This window comes from Globicephala melas, chromosome 1, assembly GCF_963455315.2.
Source record: "Globicephala melas chromosome 1, mGloMel1.2, whole genome shotgun sequence".
Classification (NCBI taxonomy): Eukaryota; Metazoa; Chordata; class Mammalia; order Artiodactyla; family Delphinidae; genus Globicephala; species Globicephala melas.
The window spans coordinates 40,945,534-40,958,329 of NC_083314.1; the positions used below are offsets into that span (position 1 = coordinate 40,945,534).

At 49.1% G+C, this 12,796-nt stretch overlaps 1 protein-coding gene across 2 annotated transcripts in view; it reads left to right on the forward strand.

The window, feature by feature from the left end:
* Positions 1-12,796, forward strand: part of VASH2 (vasohibin 2) — a 37,553-nt gene that overhangs the window by 11,413 nt on the left and 13,344 nt on the right. For both annotated transcript variants that reach the window (XM_030872984.2, XM_060295005.2), the window contains exons 4-7: positions 1,326-1,382; positions 1,895-1,969; positions 8,408-8,789; positions 10,102-10,217. In XM_030872984.2, coding sequence (XP_030728844.1) covers positions 1,326-1,382; positions 1,895-1,969; positions 8,408-8,789; positions 10,102-10,217 — 630 coding nt within the window. The remainder of the gene's footprint in view (positions 1-1,325; positions 1,383-1,894; positions 1,970-8,407; positions 8,790-10,101; positions 10,218-12,796) is intronic.

Consider the following 12,796-nt stretch of genomic DNA (forward strand, 5'->3'; position numbering starts at 1 on the left):
ATTTTTCTCTCTTATCTCTAGGGTTTTGTATATTGTATTTTTAAAAATCTGGACAAGCCTGTATTGTTATTGGTTATTCTTATGGCTCATGCTGGTAATTTCTAAACGGTGAGCTTGTTAAAGTCATCCCCTGGCCCTCACCCTAGAACCTCCAATTCGACAGTTCCAGGTGGGGCGACTCTGACATCAGGGGCTAAGACCATGGCCTGAAATCAGAATCTCGTAAGGATGGAGCCCAGAATCTGCTTCTAACAAACTCTCCAGGTGATCGTTACATATGTTTGTGTCTTAGCGGCCAAGCACGTCTTTGCCCGGAGAGGAATCCCAACGCTTGTCGGGAGGGTGTGCAGTGCATTGAGGTGATCATCGCCACTTTTCTGCAGCTGCCCATACCACTGTAGGGGCACACATCTAACCTCGCTTCCTGCCTGGGCTACAGGTTCATGCTTCATTAGCACCTTCCCAATGTGCACTTTTTCTATAGGATTTTGTTTGAGGCAGGAAAAAGAAACATATAAAACAACTTTTCTTCAGGCTCAGAAAAAAATCAAGATCCAGTCTCAGAGAGCCCGGTATCTGAGAATCTCCAGTCTCCTTCAGAATGAGCTGGTGCGGGCTTGCCAGTCCCTGAGACCTTGTGGGCAACCAGCTAAATCGCAGTTTGTGGTTAGTGCTGTCATCTTCTCAGATCTAGTCATCAATGTCAAATAGCAGTCCAGGCATGAAATGAAAGTGCTATCTCCACAGTAGGCTCTGCTGCAGAGTCTGCACTCTCGAGAAACCCTACTACCATCTACCCACCTTCCATCCTTCCTTTCACCCATCCATCAACCTACCTTTCTGTCTGTCCAGCCACCCAACCAGCTTTCCATTAATCCATGCATCTACTCTTCTATCAATTCCATCCTTCCTTCCTTCCTTCTATCCACCCATCCATTCACTTATTCTTCATTTATTTAATAATATTTGCTAAATGGAATATGTTGGGCTTGTGCCAGGCTTTATGGGTGAGACAAAGATGATAAATGGTCCCAACTCTCAAAGGGCTTGTAGTCTAGTAGGTGAATTAAGACAGGTAGTCAACTAAACAAAATACAGAGCAGATTGAAACTAGCTATTGTATAGATCCAGGGTGCTTTGGGGCCTAAGTTAGAAAGTAGATTTCTGGGGCAGGACAGAGAGGAGGAAGATACTGTTGGCAATCTTCTGGCTACAGGCCACCTTCTGGAAAGCCCCCACTTCCTCATCCCTTTGAGAAATCCCTCTGCTGGATTACCGGGACCTTTGGAGTTTTCTGTCACTTTCCCTTTACATACTTCACACAGATACAATCATACAGGGACCCAGTTCTTTGAAATTAGGAAAATGAGACCGCTGAGTGGGTAAGTGGTGCATGATCTGTGGGCCAGGTGACCGTGCTCCTATCTGAGAGCTGTCATCTTTCTCTCCCACTCTCTCTCCTTCATCCCGATGCTCAAATATTCTGGCCTGTAAGGGATAGGGGTGCCCCGGGCCGGGTTGGAGGTGGGGCTGAGCTAAGCTCAGTGGTGGAGACTAACGCAGGGGTGGGGCAGACCTGTGAAATTTGTTTTATGTGGCCTTTTTCACTTGCTCCGTGGTGACACCCGTGTCCTGGGTTAGTGGGAGGGTGCTGTGGAGTAAGAGCACTGATCTCCCGGAACTGCGTCTTGCAGAGAGGAGTGCAGAATTGAGGGATTTAGTTCCACCAGGTGCGGGTGTGCTTTGCGAGTCTTCTCCGAGGCAAGTTCTGCCCTTTCTCTCTGTACTCCTGCACGCTGCCTAGTGTGGCGATGGGCATGCCTGGTGGATGGGCACACAGACCGACTGCATAATTAAATAAGTCTGAGATCCTTTGCTGTGCTCTACCCTACAGGTTAATGGAAACAGCGAAAGAAATGACTCGGGAGTCCTTGCCTATCAAATGCCTTGAAGCTGTCATCCTGGGCATGTATCCTTTAAGTGATGTAAGCTTAAATTTACTCCATAGATGATGGCTTCACTATGGGGCTGCTTGTGCCTTTTTTTTTTTTTTTTTTTTTTTTTTTGCTTGTGCCTTTAACATCCTAGATCCACAGAGAAGATGCCTGTTGTCTCCTTGGAGGAAAGTGTCAAGCCCTCCTGGTGCTTCTCTCGAACTTTCACCATCTGGAGTTGAACCAAATCAGAGCTTGGACCATCATCAGTGTAACTTGTGAGCTGAAGCCTGCATCACGGCCAGCTCCCAGGCCAGACGCATTAGTCATGAGGAGAATTACAGCTTCAAGGGACTAGTGAGAGAGTGTGTATCTTTATTTTTTGCATTAATCTGGCATTGCAACAGGAAAGACCCTCCAGGGAAAACGGGATTATCCAAAGCCATCTCCAGGGAAAGTTCTATGAGTGGATTGTGGAAGAGGCCAATGGCGTAGTGTCCTGACGCTACAGGACGTAAAGCTGAAACAAGGGTCTTGTCTCTCCACACTTTCTGCTCCATTCTGCACCAGACTCCTGGATCCTCAGCCTGAGGGGGAATATGGTCCAGAATAACTGTGATGGCACTGACTTATTAGTGGTGGTGGCAGTAGAATATGATCTGGTAGAAAAGCAAAGAAACTCCCAGTCCTGGGGCAGACGGCTGGGGTGAACCGGCCAAGGGAACACAGTAAGATATGAGCTCGAGAGGTGATCCCAGGTTAGGACAGGTAGGTCCTTGAATGCCATTCTGAGAAGCGTAACTTTTTCCAAAGGCAATGGGCAGCCCAGCCGAAATCTCTGGAGCAGAGACAGGACATGATGAGGTGTGCACTTTAGAGAGGTAGTTCTTGGGGCCAGTTGAAGGGCAGCCGGAGAAGGGGGGGCTGCATCTGCAAGGCCAGTTAGGAGCTGCTACATGAGGGCAATGGTGATGTTGAACCATGTTTTTGGCAATGGGAATCGATTTGAGGGGACCGTTTCAAGAGATCCCGAGGAGATGGAATTTACAGGACTTGGAGGCCAGAGAGGTAGAAGGAAAACCAGGAGAGAGAGCAGATACAGAAGTCAGTGGGAGGACTGGTGACTCAGAATCGGACTGGGGACAGTAGGCTGGGTCTGGTCTGTTCTCCCGGCCCCCTGGACATCTTCGTGGGGAGGGGAATTTCCGCCCCTCTAGTCTGCAGAGCGCTGGCTGGCTGGATCTGAAACAGGACTGTCCGCAGGTGCCCAGGCTGACGTCTGAAAAATGGAAACTTGAGCTTTGTGGAGGCCTTTGCCCAGCCCTCCAGTCATACCTCCTCCCTGTTCCCCTCCCTGTTCACCAAGGGGATGGACCGCATCTGGGAGCCCAGCAGGAGGGCAGGATGGGGGCGGGGTGGGTGGGGGCGGCAGCAGATGGCTCCGGGCCCCACCCTTTGGAGGCAGGAGTCAGCACAGCTGTTGGGCAGAGCCTCCTGCAAGTTTAATGGGGTGAACAATTGTCGGGGATTTGCTGGTGATGGGTGAGGGAGCCCATCACCACGGGCACCAGCTGCCTTCAGACCCTGTGCTGACAGAGGTCGCAGGGCCCCTGGATGGAGGTCATCTTGCTTCGCACGGCAGTCCCGTACACAGTTGTCTTGTCCCCGAGCAATTATATCAGTCCAAGCCGAAATTAGCTTAGGTTACCGGAGTTACCAATAAAACCTTTGCGGTTGGGGGGATGGACCTGTGGCCAGCCTCTGGGCCTGTCCGAATCAGAGGGTAGCGTGTTCTGGGTTCTCCTTTGTTCTAACCGGTGTGTCATTTCAGAAAAGTGGAGGGAGGGTGGAGAAATACAGCTGAACTTAGGGAAATGTGACTCTTGCACAGACAAGAAACACAGCTGAATTCTAAAAGTTATGGCCTCTTTGTCTTTGCTCTGTGTCAGCAGCCCGGTGGCCTGCTTTGCTCCCAGGCACAGTGAAGGATGGACTTGGGTCACCGGTCGGCCTCCCATGGGCCCTTCCACAGGTCCTAGGGGACAAGCGGTGTGTTGACAGCTCTGAAACAGGTTGGCTTGCCTGCTGCCTGGAAGCTGTGTCCATGGGCTTGTCCTTGTTTTCTCTTGTTGGATGTGAGCTCCGAGTTCAGGATTCATTCGCGAAGGGCCACTTCTTTTGATCTTGCTTTTTTGATCATGCTGGAGAGATAGACTTTTGGTTCCAAATTATTTTCTGCATCATGGCAGCTCTTTAGGGGGCCTCACTGGCCCTGGTGGGGCTTCATCATGGTGCTGAAGTGCTATGGTTTATTCAACAACAGGTGTGTAATTAGAGGCAGGGGAGGCATAGCCCCAGCAGGCTGGGTACTGGGCAGATCTTCCCCAAGCTTGGGGCACTGCTGCTCCCTTTTCCCTAGAAAAGCTCAGGCTACTTCCCAGCCCTCATCCATACCTCTTAGTCCCCTCCCTCTCCGTTCACAGAGGCTCCAGGTCCCAAGGCTTTACTGATTGCTGTAGTGATGGAGCAAATCCAAGTGATTGGTGACTTGTCACAGGATGGACTGGTGGTCCCTGCAGTCCCCTCCCCGCTCTTCTCCCCTTGGCTGACTCTACCTGTCCTGTGGGACTCATTCTGGTCCCGAGGGCTCTTCTCTGCTCTTCCTGAGGTGGCAGGGATGCCTCTCTCACAACACACGTCACGTTGGGATGGGTTTTTTTTCAGTTTGAGATAAAATTGATGTAGGGCACCGTGTAAGTTTAAGGTGTACAGCATAATGACTTGACACATATATTGCGAATGCGGGGTTTCTAAGAATTGTAAAATATTCATAACACAAATTTACCATTTTAACTATTTTTAAGTGTACGATGGAGTGGCATTGAGGACATTCACGCAGTTGTGCAACGATCACCACCATTCATCTCTAAACTTCCTCTTTCCCAACTGAAATGCTAAACCCATTAAACACAGGGCCCCCAGTCCCTGGCAACCACCATTCTACTTTCTGTTTCTATGAATCCGACCACTCCAGGTACCTCATAAAGTTGAATCATAACAGTATTTGTCCTTTTGTGACTGGCTTATTTCACTTAGTGTAATATCCTCAAGCTTCATTCATGTTGTAGCATGTTGCAGAATTTCCTTCCTTTTTTATGACAATAATATTCCATTGTCTGTATATACCACACGTTGCTTATCCATTCATCCCTTGATGGACCCTTTGGTTATTTCCACCTTTTGGCAATTGTGAATAATGCTGCTGTGAACATTGGTGTGCAAGTATCTGTTTGAGTCTTTGCTTTCAGTTCTCTTGGGTATATACCTGAAGTACCTGAAGTACAATTGCTGGGTCATATGGTAATTCTATGTTTAGTTTGCTTGAGAAACTGCCACACTGATGGTATTGTGTCCACTTTGAGTCTGTCTCCCTATCAGACTTCCAGGGAGTCTTCATCTTTGGCTCTGCAGCCCTACCTAGCAGTCTGTCTGGCACAGGAAAAACTCACCCAGTGTTTATTACACTGACTTAACTGAGGAATGCCCTTGTTCCAGCCCCAGAGAACTCGCCCCAGAAAGCAAGTAAGAATTTATGTAAGAGGACTTAGAAGGATGTGATTTCACTCCCTTACTGCCAGTTTATCTCACATGATAAAGTGAAGAGAAAGCAGGTAACCGTTTTTATAGAGAGGAGCCATCTGTGATTTAATTGAGGGTAGAGGACAAGGCTTCTTTCTTTTAAGGGTACTGGATTAGCCCCACACCCAGTGCAGACCTTTTTTAAAAAAAAATTATTTGAAAAGAAATTTTAATATAATTTTTAAAGGTTACTTTCCATTTACAGTTATTACAAAATATTGGCTATATTCCCCATGTTGTACAATACATCCTTGAGCCTGTCTTACACCCAACAGTTTGTACCTCCCACTCCCCCATCCCTATGTTGCCCCTCCGCCCCACTCATAACCACTAGGTTCTTCTCTATATCTGTGAGTCTGCTTCCTTTTTGTTATATTCACTAGTTTGTTGTATTTTTTTAGATGCTACATGTAAGTGGTATCATACAGTGTTTGTCTTTCTCCGTCGAGTACAGTCTTTTTAAACGTAAGGAAATGTATCCTCACAATCTAAGATTCATCCTTTCAGCGAGCACTAGCCAGGTACTTCTGTGTGCCAGGCCTGTGCGGTGCCTGGGGCTACCAGGATGAAAGCACAGTTCCTGCCATTACAAGATACAAACGCACACACGTGCACGCGCCTTCACACACACACGAAGCGGGGTGAATAAGCACCAAGTGCTGTGGGAGTTCTTGCAGGGGGTGTGGGAGACTTAACGCACACTGAGGAAGGTCAGGGAAGGTATCACACCCAGGAAGTGAGGCTGTTCCAGTCAGAGCGCAGCCTGTGTAAAGAGAGTAAGCCCAATAACATCCTTTTTAAAAAAATAAATTTATTTAATTATTTTTGGCTGTGTTGGTCTTCGTTGCTGTGCGCGGGCTTTCTCTAGTTGCGGCGAGCAGGGGCTGCTCTTCGTTGTGGTGCGCGGGCTTCTCATTGTGGTGGCTTCTCTTGTTGCAGAGCACGGGCTTTAGGCGCGCGGGCTTCAGTAGTTGTGACACACAGGCTCAGTAGTTGTGACGCACGGGTTTAGTTGCTCTGCGGCATGTGGGATCTTCCGGGACCAGGGCTTGAACCCGTGTCCCCTGCATTGGCAGGCGGATTCTTAACCACTGCACCGCCAGGGAAACCCCCAATAGCATCCTTATCGCTCATGATTCTTAGGATACCCCAAAGATCTCTGCCAGGTTTAAATCCCCCACAATATAAGACTGATGTGTGAGTGAAGCCATAAAAGAAGTTATACGACGATGGAGACATGAGGTCATATACAGTGGGTTTAGTAGCTTGTTTTTGAAAGTTTCATAGGTCACTTTGGTCTCATGGCCTTGTAATGTAAAGGTCATTTAAAATATTCAGTTATATTTGACTTCATATTCTGGGGGAGTATGTGCTGAGGGCAGTGGGCACAGATCTTTGGGTTCTTCATGGTCTCAGGGTGTATCCTTCAAAAATGTCACAGGTCGGGAGTTCCCTGGAGGTCTAGTGGTTAGGACTCCGCGCTTTCACTGCTGAGGGTACGGGTTCAATTCCTGGGTGGGGAACTAAGATCCTGCAAGCGGCACTGCAGGCAAAAAAAAAAAAAAGTCATGGGTCAACTGTGGGTCAGTGTGTGAGCCCAGAGTGTGGGGGAGATGAGACCGTACAAAGGGATGACGAGCAGGGGCTGAATCATGGCAGGACTTTGCTGAGGGATTTGGACCAAGTCCTGGAGAAGATGAGAGACACTGAAAACTTAGGCAGAAGAGTGACATGTACCAAATTTTAGCTTCAATAGATCATTCTGGCCACTGTGTGGAAGGTAAATTGGAGCAGGGGCAAGAAATGGTGAAGACAAGTTCTCAGAGAGTGGAGAATGGTACCCGCTTACTGAGCACTCACCACGCACGAGCCACCATGTTAAGAGCCTGGATTGTTATTTCCCTTAGAAAAGGTCCGGGGACACCAACGGTCTTCAGCAGGGTGTATTTGAACTTCCAGAGGAGTTGGGTCTTTGAGTCTCCACGGCCACGCCAGGGCTGTGCAGAAACTTTGAGGTGGACTTGAGGTTGTGGTGCCTCCTGTCCGTCGCTGCAGCGTGTGGAGTCAGTGGGGGTAGTTACTTGAAGCTGCACCATGTGGGGTTGCTGGGCCCAAACCGAGTTAATGGTAAGAGGCTGGGTGGCTCAATCCAGACGGGCCAACACGTGGAGAGAGCCGAGCTGTGACACCAGCTGGGTTGGGGGCTGAAGGGAGCCTGAGGTTCGGATGCTGCAGGCAGCTCTCTGTGGTACCCAAGGCTACCGGCATGGGTATGCTGGGGCCAATGAGAGGAGCAGACAAGGCGCAGATGTGACCCATTCTGACACCATTCTGTCCCTTCCCATCCTGTCAGTTGGTCTGTGTCTTACATCTCCCCTGCCTTGCCTGGGCTCTGGTTGTCATTTCTCCCAGCACCATTGCAGAGGCCTTCAATTCCTGGTCTGTCCCACATACTCCAGCCAGAATTAACGACTGAGAACATCATTCCAATGGCAGAAACCAACTTTTAATAGCTTATCATCCCCTGTAGAGCACCAAGGGAGGATAAAGTACGTTGTTAATGGTTTTGTTTGCATTTATTTATTTACTAAAGAAGATGGCAAGTCTTCCCTTTTTGTCCCATATTAATTTGGTTTGGTATGCACCATGTAGCGGGTACTCAAAGATATCCAGTGAATCCTTTATAAGACGATCGGTCTGGAAAGGTCAGGCCTGGGCCTGCTCAGAGGCAGAGGGGTGGACCCACTGACCGTATGGGCTACCTTCCTTTCCTGGGAGTCCAAGTTCTGGTGTCTTCAAGCCTCCCTTCTCTTCCTTGACTGAGATTCTCTAAGATACTTAACCAATGGACAGCCTTCCATCGAGCGATTCCCCATCAGCTTTAAAACCTACTTCTCAGGAAACTACTTCCACCATGTTGTGCTGGGGATTTACTGCAATGGCCGCTACGGCTCACTGGGCATGAGCCGGAGGGCTGAGCTGATGGACAAGCCATTGACCTTTCGGACTCTGAGTGACCTCATCTTTGACTTTGAAGACTCCTACAAGAAATATCTGCACACAGTCAAGAAGGTCAAGATTGGGTTGTATGTCCCCCATGAGCCTCATAGCTTCCAGCCCATCGAGTGGAAGCAGCTGGTCCTCAATGTCTCAAAGATGTTGAGGGCTGACATAAGGAAGGAGCTGGAGAAATATGCCAGGGACATGAGAATGAAGGTAGGTGCAGGGGAGGCAAATGAGCAATGCAAGGGAGTTCTTTCCTCGTTCTCTCCCTCTCCCTCCCTCTCTCTTCCTCTATTGCCACGTGCCCTGTGTTTCTGAGATGGTCAAAAGTTTCTTGAGGTTATCTTGCTTAGTAGGCACCCTGTTAAAAAAATACCATTCAATTTTTGACATGGACAATTTAAGTCTCTTTGCATTTACTACTTTAAAAACTAGAGCTAAGTTCAATTTAGGTGTTGTAGCTGAAGCAGAGTCTTGGCCTGCAGTTCCTTCTGTGAGTCAATCTAAAATGTTAGTCATTTTATACTAAGGCTCTAGTTTTGTTTTATTCTGTTTTGTCTTTATAGTAGGAGTGGCCAGTCATCTCAGTTTCCCTGAAACTGAGGGGTTTCTGAGGAAATGAGATTTTCAGTACTTAAAAGCCAAGAAAGTCTCAGGCAAGCCAGGATGAGTGGGTCACCTTGCTGTATAATCTATTTCAGAGTCGTGTTTTATCTCTGCTTTGCTTTGTAAGTTGCAAAGCCCTTTGGCATAAAATTCTGACCTGGAGTCACAAAAGCAAACAAAGGAGCATGCGCTCTGATGGCTTTATATAAACTACACTCATAAGCCCTTCTTCCTGCGTTCTACTGGCTTTATATAAACTACACTCATAAGCCCTTCTTCCTGCGTTCTACTGGCTTTATATAAACTACACTCATAAGCCCTTCTTCCTTCTACCATGTCACTTCCAAGGTGACAGGATGCCTGTTTGTCCCTGCTCCTCCAGAGCTCGTGGAATCGCTGAGAGAGAAAGCCTGTGTGTATGCTGAGAGCCGCAGGGGCAAGGGATTATGCCGAATTCAGGCTTGGTTGTGTTTAGCACCTGGGGACTTCACTTGGCAGCACCTGTAATGGAGATCCTGGATCAGCTGGACCCTCTCTGCGCATGCGTGCGGGGTGGGCGGGTCAGAAAAGGAACAAGCTGGCTTCTGGGGCAACATGGATGGGACTTTGCCTCCGCGAGAGGGTAATTTTCTGAGCAACCAAACAGCCCCAGGAGGCTGAGACATGGGGCTCTGTTCCTCTCTCTGCCGTGGGGAAAGGGGCACAAGTGTAATCCCGTCATCCTCTGGGAAGTGGTACCTCTGCTGCTTGTCAGTGCAGCATGAGAGAAGCACATCTGTGTGTCAGGAGGAGGCCTCCAGCTCAGGGCTTTCTAAACCCCGGGATCATGAATGGGCAGGGGTTGAGATGCTGGGCTGTAGGAAGGCGCGAGGGCGGGGCTGTTAGGAAGCAGCGTGGTAACTCCTCGTATCTCCTCCAGCTCCTGAAACCTGCAAGTGCCCACTCTCCAACCCAAGCGAGAAGCCGGGGAAAATCACTGTCCCCCCGACGGAGGCAGGCGAGCCCCCCAAGACGGCTCGGCAGGCGAGACAAGTCGTGAGTAGTATTTCCTCTTCCCCAAATTAAGGCCCAACACACACGTTTGGGAGGTTGTCCTGGCCCTTGGGGATGAAGTTGTGTCCTGGGCTCGGCATTTGAAACAAATGGTGATCTCCAAGAGATCTGCCCCTCGTTCGGTGGACATCTCTTATGGAAAAGGATCCACTATGCACATCACCCACAGTGCTCTTACCCTCCTGGCTGTCAGATGGAGACACAGTTGGAGGGATAAGCCCCAGCTGGTGTGAGATGGAGAAACAGTGCGAAATCCCGGCAGCATGGAAGGAGCATTGGCCTTAGAGTTAGGAAACCCATGTCTGGAGCCAGCTCAGCTGCTTAAGGAGCTATGGGGCCTTAGGCATGTCATGCAGCCTTTCTGGGCTCAAGTTCTCTCACCCCAAAAATGAGATTGTTAGAAGTGATGAACTTGCCTAAAACCTTAGCCTTCTGTGCCCAGCAGAAAGCGTGATCGCCCTCCATGGATGGTGGCATCAGAAATACCACTAGGCTCATCCTCTTCCCTGGTTGACTGTATCCTCCCCTGTTTTAGCCCTGAAGCTAGTGATTTCACACCTGCATCTTAGTTTAAAATGACCCACTTAAGAAGTGATGGATTGGAGATGCTGAGGCTACCCAAAGTAACCAGTGATAATCCACTGGCAAATATGTGGGTCATAATTACACTGGGAAAAACGACTACTTTGATTAATAGCAGCAGCACGCTGTGTCTGTCACATGGGTTCTCACCGTGCAGGGGACCGAGTGGTACAGGGCACAGAGGTCAAGCTTGGGCCCCAGCTCTGCTGCCCATTAACCTTGCAGCCCGGGCAAATCCTTTGGGAGCCTGAGTTTCCTCATCCGTCAAAGAGGATAAAAATGCTTTTCTTGCCTATATCACAAGGTACCGTAAGGATCAAGTTAGAAGACGTAATGAGAGCGATTTGTTAATGGTGAACTGCTGTACGCAAGCATGTTACTGTCACATCAGTTCTGTAGAGGGAGAAGGGAGAGTTTCACGGTTTTCCTTTTTAGATGAAGCAGCCAGAGCACAAAAAAGGTTTGTCATCTTTTGCTGTGTCGTGTAGCTGGCCAGTGATGGCCCTGGGGCTAGAACCCAGGTCTCTTGACTCTGGGAAGTTGGCGGGGGAGGGAGCATCGGTTCTGTTTTTGGAAGAATAGGACAGGACCACGTATTGTCAGTTCTGAGGAAGGTTTCCTGTTCGTCTCCCCTCCACCTCCCACTGCCAATCCCAGGCTTCAGCATCCACAGCCAGGAAGGCCTTGGACAAAATGACTGCAACCCAGGGTTTGAAAGGGGAGGAAGGACAAAGCAGGAGGGTCAGGTGCTCCTCCTGTAGCTGAAGGTCAGTCAGGGTGGTTTCAACATAGGTGTGTCCTTTCAGGGAGCAAGATGGCTTCAAGCCTTTCATACATGGCCTCTGACCCTGATACCGACGAGTACCCTTGACCCTGACCCTAACCCTGTGTCTCCTCCTCTCTGATTCTAACATCCATTCATTGCTGTCCCTGAACAAAGTAGCAGTTGTCTCACAGGACTATGGACATGTAAGCCCTTCCGAGAGGGTCATTTGGCATAGAGTGAGTGACCCAGAAATGGGAATCTGGTGGCTCCTGAAGCAGGGAAGGGGGCCCTTTAATCTGATAGATTATCCTTTCTGCCCGTGGAGGCCTGAGTCCTTTCCTGAGGGGCTCCCACTCTTCAGCAAACGTTGAGCAGTGCATAAAGTCTTTCTCTCCCCTTGAGACCCTGGCGTTCAGGGTACATGAAACCCTAGGCATTCTACCTGACGGATTTATGCACAGAATGGCAGCCGTTGGTTTTTAAGGCGATTCCTGGACAAGTCATTTTACTTGGATCCACGGGAACTTTGCGGTCCAAAATATACTCAGTTTTTAACCAGAAAAAGTTACTATGATCGCCCAGGGATGGTAAAGCCAATAAGATCTTAGAAACTGATTGTAGAGACAAAAGTCAGGATGACAAGCTGCTGGTGATGGTGGTGGTATTGGTGGTGGTTTGAGTGGGGTAAGAAGGTGAATTTGAGTTTGGACTGTGGACTTTGAGGTACTTCTTAGGCACCGAGGGAGCGGGGTGTTTGCTGTAGAAGTTGCTGAAAATGCAGATCTGGAGTTGGAGGATGTTGGGAAAGAGAGATCATGCTTTTAGAGCCATCCCCTCAGAAGTGACAGCTGAAACAACAGCTGGATACATTTGCAAGGAAAGAAGGGAGAGAAAAGAGAAAAAAGAAGTGATGTCAAGGTCCTGAGTGGGCCAGAGGAAGAAGACCCAGCGTAGTAGATGTGGAAGAAACAGAGGGCGAGAGAAAGGGTCAGGAGTGTGGAGGCGTACGCCTGTGCCCGCAGAAAACAGTGGGGAAGAGGGAGGGTTTAAACGGGGGATGAGGAAGTAGAAGTTGACGACTTTACGGACGGCTTTGATCCTGCTGGGGCAGGAGGCCCATCTGGTGGGAGTGAGGAGGTGGGTTATCAGTACAGGGTGAAGAAAGGGCTGCACACGGGGCCCATCTGAGGAGAGACAGAAGGATCCTATAACC